Source organism: Oncorhynchus clarkii, chromosome 30 (assembly GCF_045791955.1).
Source record: "Oncorhynchus clarkii lewisi isolate Uvic-CL-2024 chromosome 30, UVic_Ocla_1.0, whole genome shotgun sequence".
Taxonomy (NCBI): Eukaryota; Metazoa; Chordata; class Actinopteri; order Salmoniformes; family Salmonidae; genus Oncorhynchus; species Oncorhynchus clarkii.
The window spans coordinates 10777012-10800416 of record NC_092176.1 but is presented as its reverse complement, the minus strand read 5'-3'; the positions used below and the strand labels follow the sequence as shown (position 1 = coordinate 10800416).

The following is a 23405-nucleotide window of genomic DNA, read 5'->3' as shown; positions in this document are numbered from 1 at the left end:
CTGTGGCATAAGGGGACGACAAGCGGATAAAGGGCAATCCGTATTTTCGATTAAGACATTAATGAGCGAGCTAGGACGAACGTAGTTAATATAACTATTTGTTGAGCACTTTTGAAATGGACAGCGACAGAATTCATAACATGGGCCATTCTTACAGTGTTCTCCCTGTACACCAAGTCAGAACCATAGGATAAATAAAGGTGGCATATAAGCAGACAATGAAATCTCTTACAATATTGTCACGTTCTGACCTTTATTTCCTTTGTTTTGTCATTATTTAGTATGGTCAGGGCGTGAGTTGGGGTGGGCAGTCTATGTTTGTTTTTCTATGATTTGGGGATTTCTATGTTTCGGCCTAGTATGGTTCTCAATCAGAGGCAGGTGTCATTAGTTGTCTCTGATTGAGAATCATACTTAGGTAGCCTGGGTTTCACTGTGTGTTTGTGGGTGTTTGTTTCCGTGTCTGTGTTTTTCACCACACGGTACTGTTTTGGGTTTCGTTCATTCCACGTTTATTGTTTTTGTATTCAGTTGTTCATGTGTACTATTTCTTATTAAAAGAACCATGGACACTTACCACGCCGCATATTGGTTCTCCGATCCTTTTCGCCTCTCCTCTTCGGAAGAAGAGGAGGAAATCCCTCACAAATATTCAATGATTACATTTCTCTAAAACAGGTTATAGGCTACATGTGCACCACCAAGTCAGAACAGTAGGAAAATTAAGAGGGGAAAATAGACCAAATTATTATGGTGAAGCACATGGGCTACTAACATCTTACTACACAACATACACTTAGTATTACTTTCTTAGCTACAATATACATATTTCCCTGGCATATTACATCATTTATGCAGCAGCATACAATACATTTTTGGACTCACCTTGTTGTGCTGTGCTCACTTGAACAGGAAGGTTGTGCGGCGGTCCTCCGTGGGCAAATTTTGTCATCAAACATTCTCTGGATTTATGGTGCTTTTTTTATGGTGCTTTTTCCTGAGTTCCCAGTTGTCTTGAACTCACTGGTCAGATTTCCCAGTTCCGAGTTTGCCAGTAGATTGTCGACTTGATTCATGAGGATGACTGCTAGCTAATATTTTGAAAGTATAATGTTGACATGATCAGTACAATCAAAGCCACTGTAGATATAACGTAGTTTGACGTCATTTTAGCCTTGAGCCTTCTTGGATGGGCACTTCTAATGTAACTCTATGGCGGCACCCAAGGAGCTTGAATTTTTTAGCTCTACCCTTAGATTTGGCGGAGACGTAGTGTCCCCAATGAGTGACAGAAACCTGAGCCAATCACGGCGCAACTAGAGAACATCACCAACCCCTATGCTTTGTAATTTCCACTGGCAGCCCCACCACTACAGAAAGCACTGAGCTAGGCTGAAGCACCTGCATTTTGGAGCTGTCTTACTCAAGAAAGCAAAAAAGAGACCATAACTGTGTTCGAATACCCATACTAACATACTGTATACTACATACTTAATGAATATATACTACATACTATTAGTTCATTTTAGTATACTGTAAACTAACATTATTGTTACAGTTTTATTGTACAAGCGCTTCGCCTGTCTACCGGAAGTTGATGTTGTTGCTATGCAACCTCTTGATAGCTTGTTAGCGGTACATACTGCTGTAATGCTATGTGGTTCATAAGGATAGCGTAGTTAACAAATTGTCAGCCAACATAATGTGCAACATAACTTATTTGAAAAGTTGTTACTTTATTAATTAAATTGCTCTACATTTTCTTAACATTTGTCATAATTAGATAAAGCAATGAGTTTGTATCCACTCTCGTTGGACTTCGGCTGTATATTTTCCCCCATTTTCTTCAAATATGAAAACGTTCTGAACACACGCCCATTTTCTGAACAACTGCCCTAAAAGTACGGAAATGGTGCCCACTGCTTGTATACTTCGTATTTTGTCAAATTTTATACGATACCCGGGAACTTTTGGCATACTAACCATATCCATACTATGACCAATACGCATACTACATACCCAATTTACATCATAAATAGTATAGTTAGTGTGGTTAGTATGAGTATCCGAACACAGCTCATGTTTGAATGCAGCTTTATGAACTCAATTATTTTTTACATTGTATCCAAACTGATATGTGACGCATAGTAATGGCAAAATAACATGTAAAACAGCCCCCCCCCCCCCCCCCCCCTCCCAAAACAGGTTGGGCTCAATGTACTTATGGTGGATGTAACGTTGTGCTTTTACTGCCTGAGATAATGTTGCTGGACGTTGAGTGTGGGGCTCAGCTCAAGCTGGGCTTCGCTGCAGAGTTCTCCGACGTTTTGGCCATCTACACCCACATCATGAAGAAACCAGAGGACATGTCCTTCTGCCAGGCCCACGTCACCAACTTCTCCCTGGTGAGATGCTACAGTCTTTCACCCAGTTCAATTATGCAAACTTGTTCCTTCCCCAAGCTCCTGTCACCAATTTCTCACTGTTTCTTTCCTATCCCCTACCCCTTCAAGTGTTCACAGATCTGAAAAGGTGTAACTAATCCAATAGCCTAATCCAATCCATCCATCGAAGCGTTTCAGATCCATGAACACCAAAGGGATAGGAGGATAGGGAAAGGAATTTAAACGTAATATGCCACTGATGCCATAATGTTTCTTCCCAGCTCTGTTCAATACCAATGAGAGCATTTTCCTTTCTTGGGGTTTACTGAAACAACATTAGGAGCATAGGTGGCATTGTGCAGACTGCAGAGTCTGTCTTTACAGACTCTACAGTGCCTTCAGAAAGTATTCATACCTTTTGACTTATTCCATATTGTTGTGTTAAAGCCTGAATTCAACATGGATTCAATATGTTGTATTTCCTCACCCATCTACACACAATACCCCATAATGACAGAGTGAAAACACATTTTTAGAAATGTTTGCCAATTTATTGAAAATGAAATACAGAAATATCTAATTTACATAAGTATTCACACCCTTGAGTCAATACATGCTAGAATCACCTTTGGCAGTGATTTACAACTGTGAGGCTTTCTGGGTAAGTCTCTAAGAGCTTTGCACACCTAGATTGTACAATATTTGACCATTATTATTTTTAAAAATTCTTCAGGCACTGTCAAATTTTCAGGTCTTGCCATAGATTTTCAAGTAGATTTAAGTCAAAACTGTAACTTGGATACACCCTTCACGGTCTTCTTGGTAAGCAACTCCAGTGTAGATTTGGCCTTGTGTTTTAGGTTATTGTCCTGCCGAAATGTGAATTAGTTTCCCAGTGTCTGGTGGAAAACAAACTGTACCAGGTTTTCCTCTAGGATTTTGCCTGTGCTTAGCTCCATTTTGTTTCTTTTTTATACTGAAAACTCCACAGTCCTTAACAGTTACAAGCAAACTCATAACATGATGCAGCCACCACTATGCTTGCTGATATGAAGAGTGGTACTCAGTAATATATTGTATTGGATTTGCCCCAAACATAACACGTTGTATTCAGGACAAAAAAAGTGAATTGTTTTGCCACATTACTTTAGTGTCTTGTAGCAAGCAGAATGCGCGCTATGGAATATTTATATTCTGTACAGGCTTCCTTCTTTTCACTCAGTCAACTAGGTTAGTATTGTGGACTACCTACAATGTTGTTGATCCATCCTCAGTTTTCTTCATGGTGAAATCCCTGAGCGGTTTCCTTCATCTTTGGCAACTGAGTTAGGAAGAACACCTGCATCTTTGTAGTCACTGGGTGTATTGATACACCATCCAAAGTGTAATTAATAACTTCTCCATGCTCAAGGGATATTCAATGTCTGCTTTTTTAACCATGTGCCAATGGGTGCACTTCTTTGCGAGGCATTTGAAAACCTCTCTGGTCTTTGGCTGAATCTGTGTTTGAAATTCACTGCTCGATTGTAGGACCTTACAGATGATTGGTATGTGTGGGGTATAGTAATGAGGTAGTCATTCAAAAACTATTAAAACACTATTATTGCACAGTCATTCCGTGCCACTTATTATGGAACTTGTTAAGCAAATTTTTACTTTTACTCCTGAACTTATTTAGGCTTACCATAACAAAGGGGTTGAATACATATTGTCTCAAGACACTTTAGCTTTTCATTTTTAATCCATTTGTAAAATAATTTTAATTTAAAAGCGTAATTCCACTTTCACATTATGGGGTATTGTGTGTAGGCCAGTGACAAAATCTCAATGTAATACATTTTAAATTCAAGCTCTGACACAACAAAATGTTGAAAAAGTTAAGGGGTGTGAATACTTTCTATAATCTTTTCCTATATGTTGACCCCAAACCGATGAAAAGGAAGGCACCAGAGGAGACTCACATCTTCCTGCTCTCCAGCAGTCTGCCCCAGCACTGCCTGTACACACGTCTCAGCTCTCTACAGAAGCGTACAATATAATCACCACTCTCTACATTCTCACATTACTACTACTTTATTAAACTGTATTTGCCCCTTTTGTTTGATCTCTTGAAAAAAAAACATTTTAAAACTACATTCCTGTAGGAGCAGCTGGTGTCATCTTAGGGCAGTATTCACCTTGGACAAGAGTTTTGATCTCCATTGTAGCTCTAGTATAAATACATAAGGTCAAAAAAAATATTATTCTACTCCTTCATCTCTGTAGAATCTGATGGGGTTCACAGGGTTTCTACAGTACTCTTTCAAGGCTGTAGATGAGCTGGTGGACTGGACCACGGACGTCAACATCGGCAAGCCCCTGTTCGCCATAGACCTACAGTGCACCATGAGGAACAGCTGTCTACAGACCTGCCCCACAGCCCCTAACACAGTCCCAGAGCCAAGCACCTCCACATCCACCACCCTCACCCCCAAGACCATGGCCTTCTCTCCCCACACTGCTCCAACCTTTACCTGGATGTGTAGGAGCATCTACAGGGAGCTGTGGGAGGCTCATGCTGTGTGAGCTCCAAGCTGTATGACAACTGTAGCTCCTCTTGCTTTACTACTAGTGACTCAGTGTTACTGAACTCCACCAACACAGCCAGCAATCCCATAGAGGCCACGGATGACATCAACGAGCTGCAGATGGTCTTCATGAATAGCCTGCAGCTTCACCACAAGTGACGAGGCCCTCTCTGGGGCATTGGCCGCCTGGTGCAAGATCTGTTTGTGCTGTCTAGCCAACTCCGTTGGTCAACAGATCTGGTACCAGGCTATGGCATTGGGGGATTTTGTGGAGGAAACTGACATTACCTAGTGTAGGCCTACTCTGTAAATCCTGTTGTATTCTATGGGCCTGGCTTAAATGGATATTATATGTATTTTGTACTTTTGACTACAGATGTAGGATCTTAATCTGAGCAATCTTTTATTGCTGAGAATTTTTCTGCACTACAGGAAATGCAAACTTGTAGGGTATTCAAGATTTTAAAAGGCTTCTAAAGTTAGTAAATTTGATTTTAAAATGTCAGACTTGATTTGCCCTAATGAAAAATGTATCAACCCCTACAACGAACTTCTATTCATTATGATCCACATTTCCTGTTGCTGCAGAAATACATTTTAATAATGTCAAACTGTTACATATCTCTTGAAAAGTTTGTGGTTTTTGCAAATATCTTTCATTTTATTAGATAATCTCATATAATGTGTACTATTGAGCTTTGAATAGCTAAATCGGTCGTACACGGAACCCAAACCGGCTGCGCGCGTGCGCCATCGTGCATAAATGTATTTTGTCCCCCCACACCAAACGCGATCACGACACGCAGGTTAGAATATCAAAACAAACTCTGAACCAATTCCATTAATTTGGGGACAGGTCAAAAACCATTAAACATTTATGGCAATTTAGCTAGCTAGCTTGCACTTGCTAGCTAATTTGTCCTATTTAGCTAGCTTGCTGTTGCTAGCTAATTTGTCCTGGGATATAAACATTGAGTTGTTATTTTACCTGAAATGCACAAGGTCCTCTACTCCGACAATTAATCCACACATAAAACGGTCAACCGAATCGTTTCCAGTCATATATCTTCCTTCTAGGCTTTATCTTCTCTTGACTTTATATTGCGATTGGCAACTTTCATAAAATAGGTGCATTACCGCCACTGACCTCATTCGTCTTTCAGTCACCCATGTGGGTATAACCAATGAGGAGATGGTACGTGGGTACCTGCTTCTATAAACCAATGGGGAGATGGGAGAGGCAGGACTTGCAGCGCGATTTGCGTCACAAATAGAACTGACTTCTACTTTAGCCCTTGGCAACACAGACGTTTGTTGGAGCGTGCGAGCAGTGTGGGTGCAATAATTGAATAATATAGATTTCTACATTTATTTTGCAACGCTCGTAGTCAGCTATGCTATATAGTCAGCCTGTGAACCAGCCTCTTTCATATTCTATAAAGAGATATATATCCTGAAACTTTAAGAGCAGTTTCAGTAAAATCTAATGATTTTATCCACGTGGAGGCATTGTCTCTCATTATATAAACCACAGCTCTGAACATGGATTGTTTTTCATGGGGTTCTTATGAAACATCTCGATATTTATTACAAACGTGCTCAAGTACAAAATCCAATTGTATACGGTCCGTTTTACAAAGGCTTTACCAAAGATTCAGAGGAACGTATTTTTTAACATGAAACAATTCAGAGCATTTATAACCGTGATGACATGACATCCTCTTAATTGTACCTTCTTGCAAAGAAGACATGAGGTTTACTGTATATAAAAAAAATTAAACCGTATTAACCACAACAACAAAAATACTTTTACTGCCATCCCTGTGATGTTTTTCCTGACCTCCTCCCCACAGCTTTCTGAGAAAGACAGATTAAGAGTCATCTCTCCAGGAGAGAGGGCCCTCTATTTACAGATTAACCAATTTAAGACTGGTTAAATTTAGATTGTGTAGTAGGACTACTGTATGTGTTTCGGATAAATCCAAGCCCACAGTCTAGATTAGAATACTTGAACGCTAGAATATTTCAGGGAAGTCCAACCTTGGAAGTCCTATCCTTGGTCAAACTTGGTGCTTAGGAACTAATCTCAGATCAACTGAACCAGTGTTTCCTCTCATCACATCACATTACAGAGCACTTCTCCTCTGCTTTAGATTTCATCTCAACCATGGTGGCTGAGGCTTTCTCCTTGATCTGGTCCATGTCCATGTTCTGGAGGTTCTGTATCTGGCCCAGGATAGAGTCCTTCTCCTCCTCCTCTGTGGCATCCTCGTCCACCATTTTGAGTAGTTCTTCAGGCACGTCAATGTCGTCCCCTGCCAACTCCATCAGGTTTGCGTCCTGTTCACTCTAAACACAGCAAGCAATGCACTGGTCAGACTGGCTGAAGAGGAATCACTGTTCAGACTGGCTGAGGAGGACATTATTATGCCCAGGCACAGTATAAATATGATCATGTTTAAATTCTATAGTTTTTCTTCCTGGCCCATTTAAAAAAAACATATAATAGGTATTTCCTGACCAGGTAAGATTTTGGGTTGGAAGGCACCTGATCCAGGCACGTGGTCCTAAAACATTGCTGTCTCTAGGTCCACCAGCTAAAGAAAACAGCTTAGCATCACATGTGACCCTCTATGACCCTGACAGGGCTTCTGAGATAGATGGCATACACACACACAGGGCATTTCAGGCCTGGGGCTCAAACGCAGGATAGCTGCGGTCACTGGGCTTTTTTTATGCCTTAATCTCTTGGCTCTACTCAGGCCTATCTGACTAGCAGGCCATGTGCTCCTGTAAATGTACTCAGTCACGCACTCTGACACTGACCGACACAGCCTCTGTTTCATCATGTTACTCATTTGTGATAATGTGTTCTCGTTTACTGAGAAATTGCATAAGATTATCACCATACGTCATTCACAGGAAATTACAAATGTGGGTCATTTTGCTATTGAGGGCATTTTTATCTAAGTATTTATGAGCATTTCTCCTCTTGTTTCATATGACATGAGAATGGAGGAGAATGACAGGAGACTGTCTTACCTTTGGTAGTCTGTATTTGTCTCTTAAGCACGTTCTCAGTGTGGCCCTCTCAGCTTTCTTTACCAAGAACTCGGAATCTCTCTCCATCCTGTTTTCAGACAAGAAAAGAAACCATGTTACCAAACCTATGAAAGCGTATTAATATATTGTCCGGCAGTCGATCATATAACTCTTACAAAATTCTTAAAAGGTAAACAGCTTGTATTTTCACTGCGTGATGCTGGTTGTGTAAAAATGTGCATTATTTGTTTTCAGAGATAAAAATCTGTTTCTATGCTTCTGTGCAATGATAATTATTCATGGCCATTGCAGTTTCCATATCAATCAAACATATTTTATAGGTGTCAGCTCTAAATAAGATAATGTAGGAAAGCAAAACAATATAAATGACTCAGTTTCTGGGGCAGCAGAGTAATATATATATATATATATATATATTATTAATCTCCAGATTATGGCAGCATTGTCAACCACTCTCAGCAATTGGAGACAGACAGTAATTCTGAAATAATCTGGGTGTGAAGTAATATAGGACTGCATGGAGGTTAGTCTGCCTACCAGTTTGACTCCCCTACTATTTGGTAAAGCATTCTTCATAAAAATGGTAAAATATGTTTAATTGTATTTTCATCAGTGTAATTCTCTTGACTAGAGGTACATTTACAGGTGTAAATTGCCGTTGTATCTCCCTTACATCTGTTTGGCTTTTTTACTTCACATAGCTAGGATAATAAAAAATTGCTAACATTTTTCAAAAAAGGGTAGGTTTCAAACTAAATGCTCTGCTCTTGCTTGCTATTGAATACATCTAATCCAAAATGTCAATTTGAATCATTCCAATGAGGTTGGCCTCAGATTCAGGAGCATAATTTATTTTACATTTCATTTTAATTGAATAAGAATTGAATCTCTACTTCTTGTATTTGGCTGAATTGAAATGGAATTGACCCCAACCTTGAAGCATTCCTTTGCAGTTGTTTGATTATCACTTTGTATGACTTTTACAGTACTGTAAAATAAGGGCTAGTAGTAGTGACTTACTTTTCCTCCACCACCTGTTTCTGGTACTCCTCTGCCTCCTCTCTAGACATCCCCTCGGTGGACATGGTGACGTCTCCTTTTCCCCTGGTAGAACACTGCAGTAGAGAGCTGGACTGGACAGTGCTCTACTACTGTAGCTCTTCACCAAACTGCTCGACTACTCACTATCAGCCTCAGCAGGGTGAATATCCTACCAGGGGATTTGCAGACAGCACTTTTGTTTTTTCTGTCAAGTTTTGGTCACTGAGTCCCTGGATTCGATTGGTCTCCAAGCGGGCTAAGCCAAGAGAGGCCTCCGACTGGGGGATGGCGCTGTGAAGGGCATGGCTGATCACTGATGGCCCGGGTGACTAAAATCGGAGGAATTTCTGCCAACGCCATGATCTGGATTAATCCTTTTGGGGAAAGATAGTATACATTTAAACATTTAACATAAGTAATGAAAGTGAAAGTTCACAGGGACTGCTTTTGAGATGGGTACTATTGTGGTTTAGACTGGGACAGTGTTATATTCTACAGACAGGGCGTGGTGCTATACTCACTACTCGTCTCATGCTACGTGTGTGAATTTGACTTTAATCCCCTTACATCACCAACCATAGCCTGAGTGCCCTGTTGCCAACAGAGTGGAATCTGTATACCACTGAGTAAATCACCAGATCTACACTCTATACATTAAACTATACTGTCTTGTCCGAGGTAAACAACTTTAAATATATACATTTCATTAGAATATAACAACTGTGAATACAGAAATAGCAATGAATACAGAAGTAAACTCAACCGTTGCTAATATTAGCATAGGTGATGTTTATGGTATAAATCTGATATTGCACATATAATTTGAGGGGAATAATGGACAAGGACTTTGGACAGTGATCTCCAAGATGACAGGCATTCTGTACCATGTGACTTACAGCTGTCCTACATCACATCTTACATGACCTGTATATCTGATACTCACTGTAATGTACTTTTTTTGCACCTTCCATGACAAGGTGGCTGTTGCACCATGGGACAGGACTGTCTGTACCCTCGGTCTGTGTCTGTATGAATAATAGAGGAACACCAGCAGGCTGATATCTTTGCTGCGTCACCGATGCTGAGGGGAAGAACAAGGAGGGGAGGGAAGGGGATGAGAGAGAGGAGCAGCAGGCAGCTGATGAGAGGGGGATCTTATAGAAAAACTCTATGCAGCAGATAACGCAGGACTAGCTGACTGACTGAAACGACCATGTTTTCGCCCTGGATCCTTTCCCTTCAGCTCATCCTGTTTCCTCTCTTCTGGAGAGGCATCTATACAAGTAAATACAGATTCTGGATTTTATATGTATCAGCTTTGTAGACAGGTCTTTCTGCTTGGCTGGTTGTGATGTGACCTTGTAGCCAGTGGAACAAGTGTGGCTGAGAGTCTTAGCTGCAGCAGTACATCTGCAAATGTGCATTAGATTTCCACAGTAACTGCATTGGTGTGGTGTATTCAATATGCTTCTAATCCTTCAGTATTATGTATCAGTAGGACATTAGACCAATAATTGGGTCTGTTGTATGGATCACCAGAGATGCCATTTTTTTCGTTACTGAGATAATTTTTCGTTACTGAGATAATTTTTCGTTACTGGTGGTGTGCTGCTGGCAATGACTTTGAAGTGTGTATTGTAAGCACCCTGTGCTTTACATGACTACCCTTTGTGGCAGTTAACTGCTTAAATGTCAGTTGTATGTCATATACAGTGGGCTCCAAAATTACTAGCACCCCTGACTGGCAATGCACAAACAATACTTAAAAAAATATAAACAATATAATTATAGAGATAAACTCAAAATACCAATATGTGAGAAATACTGTACTTTATTAATGTTTCAATGGAACCAACCAAAATCATTCAATTATTTAATACAAAATACATTTCACCAAAATCAAGGTTTCATAATTATTGGCACTCCTCATTTAGTACTTATTGCAACCATCTCTGGCAAGGATAACAGCATGGAGTCTTTTCCTGTAATGTTTGACAAGGTTAAGGAACACATTTGGAGGGATTTTGGACCATTCCTCTATGCAGATCCTTTCTAGAGCATTCACATTCTTGGGTTTGCGCTTATCAACTGCCCTCTTCCACTCAGCCCACAGGTTTTTGATTGGATTGAGGTCCGGCTGAGATGGCAATGGCAGAACATTGATTTTGTTGTCACAGAACCATTTCTGTGTGGATCTTGAGGTATGTTTCGGGTCATTGTCTTGTTGGAAAGTCCACCTACGGCCAAGTCCCAGCCTTCTGACAGAGGCAACCAGATTGTCAGCCAAAATTGCCTGATACTTGGTAGAATTCATTGTGCCATCAATCTTAACCAGTGCCCCTGGACCTCTGGAATTAAAACAGCCCCAAAACATCCCTGACCCCCATCCATATTTCACCGTGGGTATGAGGTGCCTCTCCTTGTATGCATCTCTGTTTAAACGCCAAACATGCCGATGCTGTATCTGACCAAAACATTACATTTTGGTCTCATCTGACCAGAGCACCTTCTTCCAGTCATAATTTAAATGACATTTGGCTCCAAGCACTTGTGTCTGCGTCTTGGGGTCAGAAAGGGCTTTCTTCTGGCAACCCTTCCAAAGAGCCTGTGGATGTGGAGGTGGCATCTGATGGTGCGTTTTGAAACCTGGTGACCCCAAGACGCCACCAAAGCCTGCAATTCTTTCACAGTGATTCTTGGGGATTTTGTTGCTTCTCTCACCATCCTCCTCCCGATCCTGGGGGGCAAAATGCATTTGCATCCTCTACCCGTGAGGTTTTCAACTGTTTTGAATTTTCTAATAATTGCCCTGACAGTGCTCAGTGGTATATTCAATCGTGGATCTTCTTGTAGCCATTATCAGATTTATGAAGGTCTACGACCATCTGTCTCTTTTTGAACTGCTAGGTCTTTTGTTTTACACTCACCGGTCAGTTTATTAGGTACACCCATCTGGTTCCGGGTCGGACCATGCTTTGCCACCAGAACAGCCTGAATTCTTATGGGGGATGGATTCTACAAGTCGGAGACGCTCGACAGGCATGTTGGTCAAAGCCGACGTGATGGCATCACAAAGTTGCTCCAGATTGGACATCAGTACACCAACGCTACAAGGATGTACCGTTGACACCAGGTAGGATGGGGGTCATGGACACATGCTGCTCATTCCAAATCCTGACTCTGCCCTCAGCATGACACAACCGGAACCGGGATTCATCGGACATGGCAATGTTTTTCCACTCCTTAGTTGTCCTGTGTTGGTGATCGCGTGCCCACTGAAGCCGCTTCTTCTTGTTTTTAGCTGATAGGAGTGGAACCCTGTGTGGTCGTCTGCTGCAATAGCCCATTTATGACAAGGATTGATGTGCATTCCGAGATGCCGTTCTGCACACCATTGTTGTACTGCGCCGTTATTTGTCTGTTTGTGGCCCACCTATTAGCTTGCAAGATTCTTGCCATTCTCCTTCGACCTCTTTCATCAACAAGCTGTTTTTGCCCACAGGACTGCCGCTGACGGCATGTTATTATTTTTTTGTCACATTATTTTCGGGAAACACTAAGACACAGTCGTGTTTGAAAAGCCCAGGAGGGCGGTCGTTTCTGAGATACTGAATCAAGCATGCCTGGCACTGACGATCATAACATGCTCAAAGTCGCTTAGGTCACTAGTTTTGGCCATTCTAATGTTCAATTGGACAGTAACTGAATGCCTCGATGCCTGTCTGCCTGCTTTATATAGCAATCCACGGCCACGTGACTCACTGCCTGTAGGAGCGATCTATTTTCGGGAATAGGGTGGTGTAACTAATAAATTGGCTGGTGAGTGTGAATGAATCACTAATAAATAAGTAATAATCTTCAGAAATGACTCTGTAAAAGCAACAAAATAACTAATGGCATAACTAGCGCTTTAAAATGATGGTGAAAACTTGGAGAAATGTTGAAGTTAAGTAGGTTAAAATCTTCCAAGAAGTCACAGAGGGACATATCAAAATGCAGAATTTTTGGCAATTTAGCGAGCATTTGTTCATATTACAAATGTGATTTATTGAATTTTATATGTGGTCTATATTAAATGGCAGAATTATAACAGGCTTTTATAATGCAATATTGGTGCAGAATTTCAACTTAAAATATCAAAGGGATGCAAAATGTACTCTATTTGTGGATCAACCCTACCCTTAAGTGTTTAGACTACTGAGCTTTGAAAAAATATGTGTGTGAAAGTATTCACACACCTTAACTATTTCCACATTTTATTGTGTTACAGCCTGCATTTAAAATGTGTGTCTCTGGCCTACACACAATACCCAATAATGTCAAAGTGGAATTGTTTTTATAAATGAATAAAACATGAAAAGCAGACGTTGAATATCACTCTGAGCATGGCAAAGTTATTGCACCTTGGATGGTGTATCTGTACACCCAGTCACTACAAAGATACAGGTGTCCTTCATAATTTAGTTGCTGGAGAGGAAAGATACCACAGAGTGAAAAGAAGGAAGCCTGTACAGAATAAAACATATTCCAAAACATGCATCCTGTTTGCAACAAGGCACTAAAGTAAAACCGAATTTTATGTCCTGAATAGAAAGCTTTATGTTTGGGACAAATCCAACACAACACATCACTCAGTAACACTCGTCATATCAAACAACATAATGTTTATGTTCATTTCCCTTATAGCAGAAACAAATCCTCCGTTGGCTTTGACGAAAGTCTTTAAGAGTGCAGTCCTGAAAGGTAACTACTAGAGTGTTCTTGTTTAGTCACAAGTTTGTGTCGTTGCTGTACACAATTTCTTTGTGTACAGTCGTGTAGTGTTACATGCTTAATTCATTCTTCACTCAGTCATCTTGTGATACTTTAGAAAATGTTTTGTCTGAAATTCTGGTATATGTTCATCTGTATGTTTTGTGTAAAGTTTACATATCTATTTTAGCTGTATTATAGGGTTGAACAGATGTCTCATTTTAGCTTCTTTCTTTCTATCTGTTTGAAATCCCACCAAAATTCTAAACACAGGTGACAGTCTGGTTGAAAAAGTTGAAATCTTGAAACCCATCGATTTAGAGCTAGCCTGTACCTGGACCGGTAATCCAAACAAATTACCAAACATTACCGGGTACTGGCGAAAAGATGGGAGTGAAATTACTAACTCTCGGCTTACTGTACAATTGGAGAATGAACAATATAATCTCAAAAGAGTGTAAGTATGTATTAATTATTCCATCAGGGATAGAGAATGTAAATCTGAAATGTAACAGCCTGTCATCTACATGTAAATATACAATGGTCTATGGACCCAAATGTTAATTATAGAGGTTGGGAGAATATCTTCAGTATCTACTCTCCAAATTAGGCAGCTATGTATTAGAGGTCTTCTCGGGTCCAAAAACTTGGACTTTGACCTTAACTTACCCAAGGACAATCAGATCTGGACCCGAGAACAGTCAGACCCGAACTCGAATGGACCTGACGACAACCAGGTCTAGACCAAACCCAATTGGACCAGAGTGACAAAAAAAAAAACATGTTTATCAGCTAAGCTGCTCTTCAGGTTAACGAATAGGTCTTTATATGTTGGCTAGGCCTTTTATAAGTCAATAAATCCAGCTTATTAGCGTAAAATAAATATGCTATAGGCAATGCAGAGCGGGTCCATTCAGGTCCACTCGAGTTTATCAGCTGTAGTTACATAGACCCAAGATTAGGTCTGGGACCCGATGACAATCAAACAGGGCACGACCCGGACCAGAGGGAAAAGTTTGGGTCCCGGGTCAGGTCTCGCCTATTCAGGTTCGCGTGGACCCGTGAAGACCTCTACTATGTATTACTTTGTGCAAATACACTTTTGGTACGTCAGGATTTGGTTATATTTCACTACTGAAGCAGTTAATATTATACACTTAGCCTCTGTTATATTGTATCCCAGAGTAGTTGGTTCCTTGACTGTAACCAATTCTGGCCCATGGCCAGAGGTCAGATGCCATGCTTTGCCATCATCTTCTAATGATGTGCCTAATTGACCTTTGACAGTGAATGTTTCTAAGACTGACAAAACAATTATATTTTAGATATATTTTCCCAAGACATGTGTAAGTGAAAATGAAGCTATGACTATATATTTTACAGATTCAGAATTACTGGGGATACCCTTGGGAACTACTCATGCATCTTTAGTGATACCGACGAGGCAAAAATTGATTTTAATGTGGCAGGTACAGTATGTTATATGACATAAGTCAATGCATACACCATATTTCACATTCTCTAGTCTCATGCATAGCCATGTATTGCTACAGGCATGTCAAGTTAGGCTACATGTTCTCTGTCATCCAATATTACACGTATGTTTTTATAAAATAAAAAGTATAGTGACATGATCATTCACAACATTACAAGGATGCACATAAATGGACTAAAACCCCATCTGTGCAAGGCCCTGGCAATTTGTATTGAATAATGAAGTGTGCCTATAGATAGCATTTTGATCTTGATACTGGTCCCTTTCTTTTCCTCCAGCCCCAGAGATGGATGAGAAGAAGGACAAGCCGATTGTTGCGTATGTGGGTGACTCTGTTGCGATGGCCTGTAAAACCAAGCTTCCCCCTAACACTTGGCTTTGGTACAGAGCAAACGGAACCGAGCAGGTGAGAAGGTTGCCCAAATGTAATCAATGTGTAAAGGGAGACGCCATCAACATGAGTTATTAACTACATATTGTAACCTACGATGTTTTTATTTCATTCAACTTACAGTTGACCATGAATAAATCATATGTTATTTCATTTGACAGTTATGACAATTATCAATAGTATCACTTCGTGTTAGAGGCTTCGTGCCATTTTCTTTTGGTTTCAGGAACTCATCAATGCAACTACTGACCCCCTTCGTTACAAGATCAGTGTGGATGTAAACACAACCAAGCTCACTGTGATGAACCTGACAGCGGAGGACTCTGGTGTCTATGTCTGCAGTGCCATCTATAACATCAAGGCCAGTGTGAGCCGGGTGGAAGTTCGGGTCATCACCTTCATGGAGCCTCTGAAACCCTTCATAGCCATCGTGGCTGAGGTGATCATCCTGGTCCTCCTCATTCTGCTCTATGAGAGGTGGAGCTCACAGAGGAGCAGTCACTCGCCCACAGGTAATAACATACACACTGCTTTGCATACAGCTCTGTGTAGCACATCGGGATGTGGGGAACTTACTACTCGGCCTGAAGCGTGCCAGCGAACAGCTAGCTTTTCGTGTTTTGCGCGACTGGTAAGACACTTTGGGAGGCGGTCACGTGTCACATGCAAGTCGAATCAGGAGGAAGCGATACTCGCTAAGCAAGCAGCTGTGTATACAGCTTTGCAGTAGCTTTCAGGGCCATTGTTTTATCCTCCATGTACAATGTGTTCTTTATAACATGAAGGTCATCCTTTGTATAAAACTAAACTCAAATGTTCTTATTCTCAGAAAATGGGGTGCATGCTGAACCAACACATAAATTGTGAGTATTTTTAAAGCTAATCATACCTTACTCAAGGGAATTGTATTGTTTGACTGATTCTTACAGTGACATTACTTTGCACATGCGGTATCTTTTCAAGACTATGATGTTCTTTTTAACTTCTGCTATTTTAGGACAAGGGAAGGTAATAATGGAATGGATGAGAATACCACAACGAGACAACGAAAGATTTAAACCGATACAGCATCAACAGGGTAAATAAACTATAAGAAATGTTCCTAGTGCTAAGTTTTGTTTCCTGAGTGTCGCTGAAACCATTTCTTATTTATAAATCAATAGCACATTTTAAAAATAAATTCTAAGTAGTTTCATAACCTTACTCAACAAGAAAACGTCTAATGGCAAACTGTTGCAGGAACCCATTTTCCACAAAAACAAGGACATCCTCTACCAAAGAAAAAATGTCCCCCTTTCTGAATGTGTCAACTGAGACATTATTACAACTTATTTTTGGGTCAATAATTATAATGCAACAATATATTTTTCTGCATTTTGACATAATTGATCTTTATATTTGTCCATGTTTCAGTCAACATCATACTACCAGTACCTATGAGGTTGTGAAAATAGCAGTGATATCTGAGCACAGTGTGTTGCTTGGTTCGGTTGGTGAGATCGCATGAGAGGCCTTCACTTTTGCCTAACAGGATGTGCGTGCCTATGGTTTGACATAAATGCCAATGTCTTCTTGTTTGAAAAGTCTTCTTATTCTTGCACTCTTCTAGCCTAACTACACTTATCAATTACATATGGTAGTTGGTGTGCAGTGCCTTGTACTTTGACAAACAAGTCAATTCTCTGCTTTGCTGATATAATTAATCCCTTGAAGTCCCCATATGATGTTTATTTTACATTATCTGTCAGTGTTAAAGCAGTGTGCCTTTAATATACATTTTAAAATGCTATATTATTGTTGTCCTAACTCAGATGAAACTTTCCTGTTGTATGTGAATGGTAAATAAAAATCCTAATGATGAATCATCTTTGTCAGTATCCCTGATAAATGGTTATGCCAAATACATTTATAACTAACAAGATCATTCATCTGTGCAGTTTTTCATAGGAGAAAATTAAGCAGAGTGGGCAGAACCAGCAAGGAGGTGGGCAGAGCCAAGGACAAGCTACCGATTTGCGCGTTCTAGCATTTATTTGCATATTTCCGTTAGGGAACTTTGGCAAAGGGTCACATCTACAAAACTTATTGCACTCTGTAACATATTCTAGTTTTGGGAAAAGATAACTAATTGAGATCGGGCTTTTCTTCTTCTATGAGAAAAATCAGCAGAACGCCAGCCCAGTTCCATCTCGCTCCATACTCTCCCACTGGGCTTCCTCTCCTCACCATATTTGGTGAGGGGTGGAAATTCCAACCAGATGCTTCAGATTTATACATCCGGTAAAACATCAGTCTCCTTGTTCCATCTGTGGTTGTGCCGTTTGTCCACATTGACTAAGCGACACCTAGTGGCAAACAGCAGAACACCAGAAGCAGGGTTTTCAACAATAATCACTGTAGCGGGGTACGAGCCAATCTTTCCCCATTGAAACAGCCTGGTATAGAGGTCCTGGATGGCAGGGAGCTCAACCTGTGATGTACTGGGCCATAGGCACGCACTACCCTCCACAGCGCCTTGCGGTCAGATGCCGAGCAGTTGCCAAACCAAGAGGTGATGCAGCCAGTCAAGATGCTCACAATGGTGCCGCTGTATAACTGTTTGAATAACTGAGGGGCCCATGCCAAATGTTTTCAGCCTCCTGAGGGGGAAGAGGCATTGTGGCCACTTCACAACTATGTTGGTGTGTTTGAACCATGATAGGTCCTTAGTGATGTGGACACCAATCAACCCTGTATGCAACTGTTTTTACTTTCCACATGAATACATTCTGCCAGATCATACCAGAGATACACACACACACCGTACATACATATACACTGCACATGTTCAGTGTACATGAATTGACATTTGCCACTGTTGAATCCAGATGGAAACAATTCAACAAAAACACTTATTTCACCCTGCATACACCATCTCTCCATGTCCACCTGACCTGCCCAGTAGGAACCAGACCAGGAGCTTGAGGACCCTGTCATCCAGCCCAACCACAACACCATGCTTCATTTCATACAGATGAATACTGTCTGTCCCCCAGCACAAGTTCTTCCTGGGGTTCACAGCATCCGTCTCATGGACAGGGCCAGGGAGTTGAGCTGGTAACAGAAGACAGAGAAGTACTGGCCAATAGTGATCACAGCCTAGGACACAATGGACCCCTCAATCTGGTCAGTCAGATTCAGATAAGCCATTTTGTCCCTGCGATACCTATCAGGGACCAGGTGGAACTGGGTGTGGCCATAACAGCCTGGGTCAGGAAACTTGGCTCCTGGGAAAGCAAAGAGAGAAAAATAACCATGTTGAAATAGACACCGGCACAAAATACTTTGATACTATTACCACCAACACTAGTGGAAACAATGTGTGTTTGGTTGAAACACCCCCTATGAGAATAACAAAGTAAATGACTAAAGCGGAAACAGACCGGTTGCAGGTTGGCGCAAACATATTGATCAATATTACTAGATTAACAACCAAAACTTTGTGACACTCACTTAACATCCAGCTCCAACTCCATTATTAGCTGTTAAGATGTTGTTCTCATACTGTCTCCTGAATATGGGAAGCAGGTCTGGGGTAAACTTTAATTTGGAAACTATTCGCACTCAAATGTAGGTCTAATTCCATGCCCAAAAAACAGTTAGCCAAAACCCAGCTTGACGTCAATGTTTGACATATGATAATAGCTAGCTCTCGAAAACCCTGGGCGGCATTCTGCCTTCTCCCTAGAGTCCCAGACATTACCTTCGCCCACAACTGGCTAATGTGAACTACAATCCCGACGTTGTATTTTAACGTTTAGCAACGTCAATAACCATCGCTTGCGACGCGGCTTTCGAAACCTTATGGACCTTATCTTTCGTCAGCGAGAAAGAATCCTTCAAATAACATTATACACTTATTGAAGTAGTTTTGCACAGATCCATGCAGGTTATTGAAATTCGGTCTTAGTATTAACGATATGGTCGCTTCTAAACACAAGTCTTATTTTTTTATGAATTAATGACTGTAAAGTCAACATTGCGGGCGCCGCCACCGTAGGTTCTTCTTCTGTGCGTCTCGTCCAACATCCTCAAACGCGGAATATCGCCTCTATGTGGAAGGTGAAAATACTATTCCAGTGAAAATAATGTCTGGGCCACTGGAAACGGTATGCTATAAATGGAATGGTTATTCTAATCTAAAAGGTTATGTTTACAACATTTTACAACAATCATGTAACGCACGATTCTGAAAATCGAACCGTTTTGAAACAACGTTTCGATTCTTCAATACAACTTTGTCCTCAGGGGCAAAGCATACTTCATATCAGGCTAGACTGCTATTCTCCAAACTGAATTTGCACAGCGTGCACTAATGTATAGCTATTTATTTTCGCAGGCACAGTGTTTCAGGACAAGTGTTTGCCATTCACGCCCTGCATACCGAACTGATGTAGCTATTCTGAGATTAAACCTAATTGTTTTAATCTTAGTCGTCAGCATTTGTTTAATGACGGAGATGATCATGAGCAAATGTGTCCTCCAGGTGGCACAGTAGTGCCTACTCACCAAGTGGTTGGCATTGATAGAATGGTTCATTGACGTTTTCCAGTTGACAGTGCTGCACTGCTACAGCAGTGTTTGCGCTGTTCGGCAGACATTTTTATCAAGGCCAGTTTGGGAGCCGAAGTCTACACCACTTCGTCCGTGATTGGTCAAGTGTAGGGAGTCTTTGTTGTCATTCAACGAAAGACGATTCGTTTTCATGCACATGTTTCCCATAGAGAAATAATGCACCAAACATTTTAGTTATATGTACAATTGCGCGCCTAAGATCTCCTCGGCAAAAACGTCAATATTGACACATTTCTTGAGTTATTTTAGATGAATTCGGACTATTTTACAAGGTAAATTGACTGAGAACACGTTCTCATTTGCAGCAACGACCTGGGGAATAGTTACAGGGGAGAGGAAGGGGATTAATGAGCCAATTGTAAACTGGGGATTATTTGGTGACCTTGATGGTTTGAGGGCCAGATTGGGAATTTAGACAGGACACCGGGGTTAACACCCCTACGATAAGTGCCATGGGATCTTTAATGACCTCAGAGAGTCAGAACACCGTTTAACGTCCCCCTGGGGCATTTTTTTAGACCAGAGGAAAAAGTGCCTCCTACTGGCCCTCCAACACCACTTCCTGTAGCATCTGGTCTCCCATCCAGGAACTAACCAGGACCAACCCTGCTTAGCTTCAGAAGCAAGCCATACCACCCTGGTATGCAGGGTGGTATGCTGATTACTGGCTATAGTGTCTCAACATGGACAAACAGTAAGGTAGTAGGGGTAACTATCCCCCCTAGGAACAATGTCTAATTGCTGAGACAAACAAGCAACGTTTGGCCAAAAAAATGGTATATGGATGAAGGTCATGCATAGGTAAATAAATTATAAAGGGAAATAAATGTCACCATTAATATCTGCACTATGATGAGATTCCATGTAAAGTCCCTCTTTTTAACTCACCTGCACATTAATTTTCTTTGTTGTTCCTTTTCCAAACAATACATTATGTACAATTACACAAAATATTATTTGAATGATGCAAGATTTTACATCCCAGCAGTCTGTAAGGTGACATTCAGGAGCAAAAGGTTTTCAATGGTTGTTTTTTATTCCCATAAAAAAAAATAATTGGACTATAATATTGGAATAGAATATAACTAATAACATTAAATAACATCAGAAATAACATATATTAGGAATAACTTAACTAATTACCTCAGTGTGACATTGATTTGGCAACTCTTATGCTCTGCTATTGTGGCCGATGTGAAATGGCTAGCTAGTTAGCGGTGGTGCGCGCTAATAGTGTTTCAGTCGGTGACGTCACTCGCTCTGAGACCTAGAAGTAGTTGTTCCCCTTGCTCTGCAAGGGCCGTGGCTTTTGTGGCGAGATGGGTAATGATGCTTCGTGAGTGACTGTGGTTGATGTGTGCAGAGGGTCCCAGGTTGGGGCGAGGAGAGGGACGGAAGCTATACTGTTACATTGGTGCCATGACCCGGATCACTGGTTGCTGCGGAAAAGGAGGAGGTCAAAAGGGGGGTGAGTGTAACCGATGTGAAGTGGCTAGCTAGTAAGCGGTGGTGCGCGCGAATAGTGTTTCAGTTGGTGCCGTCACTCGCTCTAAGACCTAGAAGTAGAGGTACGAGGAGAGGGGCGGAAGCTAAACTGTTACACTATTACACAATTCTAATTTGTACATAGGACACAAATAAAGCTATCCCCAGGAAAATTGGAGCACAACTAATGAGCGACTGGTACGACTGCCCTCTTGAAGTTTGCCAAAAGGCATCTAAAGACTCTCAGACCATGAGAAACAAGATTCTCTGGGCTGATGAAACCAAGATTGAACTCTTTTGCCTGAATGTCTGGAGGAAACTTGGAACCATCCCTACGGTGAAGCATGGTGGTGGCAGCATCATGCTATGTAAATGTTTTTCAGCAGCAGGGACTGGGAGACTAGTTAGGATTGAGGGAAAGATGAAAGTAGCAAAGTACAGAGTTCTTGATGAAACCTGCTCCAGAGCGCTCAGGACCTCAGACTGGGGTGACGGTTCACCTTCCAACAGGATAACAACCCTAAACACACAGCCAAGACAACACTGGAGTGGCTTCAGGACAAGTCTCTGAATGTCCTTGAGAGGCCCAGCCAGATCCTGGACTTGAACCCGATCTAACATCTCTGGAGAGACCTGAAAATAGCTGTGCATCGACTCTCCTCATCCAACCTGACAAAGATTGAGAGGATCTGCAGAGAAGAATGTGAGAAACTCCCCAAATACAAGTGTGCCGAGTTTGTAGTGCCATACCCAAGAAGACTCGAGGCTGTAATCACTGCCAAAGGTGCTTCAACAAAGTACTGAGTAAAGGGTCTGAATACTGATGTACAGTGGGAAGAAAAGTATGTGAACCCTTTAGAATTACCTGGATTTCTGCATAAATTGGTCATAAAAATGTTATCTGGTCATCATCTAAGTCACAACAATAGGCATACACAGTCTGCGTAAACTAATAACACACAAAAAATTATAATTTTTCGTGTCTTTATTGAACACACCGTGGAAACATTCACAGTGCCGGTTGGAAAAAGTATGCGAACTCTTGGATTGAGCATCCAGCCAGGGCGGATTGTGGCAGCTCTGTTCACTGTGTCTCTGGTGCGCTGGGACTGGTTAGTTCGTCCTATGCCTGCGCTCCGCCCGTGCCGGTCTAAAGTGGGCATTGAGCCAAATGGAGAGGTGCGAGTGGTAAGCACCAGATCTCCAGTGCTCCCCCACAGCCTGGTTCATCCGGTGCCTCCTCTACGCACCAGGCCTCCTGTAGGTCTCCCCAGCCTGGTGGGCCCTGTGGCTGCCCCACGCACCAGGCTGTCTCTGCGTCTCCTCCCTCCAGAGTCGCTCTCCAGTCCGGAGCCTCCAGAGGCGCCCTTCAGTCCGGAGCTTCCAGCGATGCACATCAGTCTGGAGTTTCCAGCAACGCTCTTCAGTCCGGAGCCTTCAGTGTCGCCCTCCAGTCCGGAGCCTCCAGAGGCGCCCTTCAGTCTGGAGCTTCCAGCGACGCTCTTCAGTCCGGAGCCTTCAGTGTCGCCCTCCAGTCCGGAGCCTCCAGAGGCGCCCTTCAGTCTGGAGCTTCCAGCGACGCTCTTCAGTCCGGAGCCTCCAGAGGCGCCCTT

General features: G+C 41.7%; 2 protein-coding genes across 3 annotated transcripts; one reads left to right on the top strand and one right to left on the bottom strand.

The window, feature by feature from the left end:
• Window positions 1–6498: 6498 nt before the first annotated feature.
• LOC139389583 (complexin-4-like) lies at window positions 6499–9244 on the bottom strand. The gene is made up of 3 exons (XM_071136414.1): window positions 9035–9244; window positions 7994–8081; window positions 6499–7300 (listed from the first exon to the last, which is right to left on the bottom strand). The coding sequence occupies exons 1-3, from the start codon at window positions 9097–9099 to the stop codon at window positions 7073–7075; spliced, it is 381 nt and encodes a 126-aa protein (XP_070992515.1). The 5' UTR covers window positions 9100–9244; the 3' UTR covers window positions 6499–7072.
• An 840-nt stretch (window positions 9245–10084) lies between these two features.
• LOC139389701 (embigin) lies at window positions 10085–17555 on the top strand. Of its 2 annotated transcripts, XM_071136596.1 has the most exons (9): window positions 10130–10338; window positions 13742–13798; window positions 14081–14264; window positions 15191–15276; window positions 15581–15708; window positions 15920–16205; window positions 16523–16556; window positions 16691–16771; window positions 16933–17551. In XM_071136596.1, exons 1-8 carry the CDS (start codon window positions 10269–10271, stop codon window positions 16749–16751), a joined length of 906 nt encoding a protein of 301 aa, XP_070992697.1. In that variant the 5' UTR covers window positions 10130–10268; the 3' UTR covers window positions 16752–16771; window positions 16933–17551. The 2 variants fall into 2 exon arrangements, with proteins under 2 accessions (XP_070992696.1, XP_070992697.1); XM_071136595.1 differs by having other exon boundaries at window positions 10085–10338; window positions 16691–17555.
• Window positions 17556–23405: the final 5850 nt, after the last annotated feature.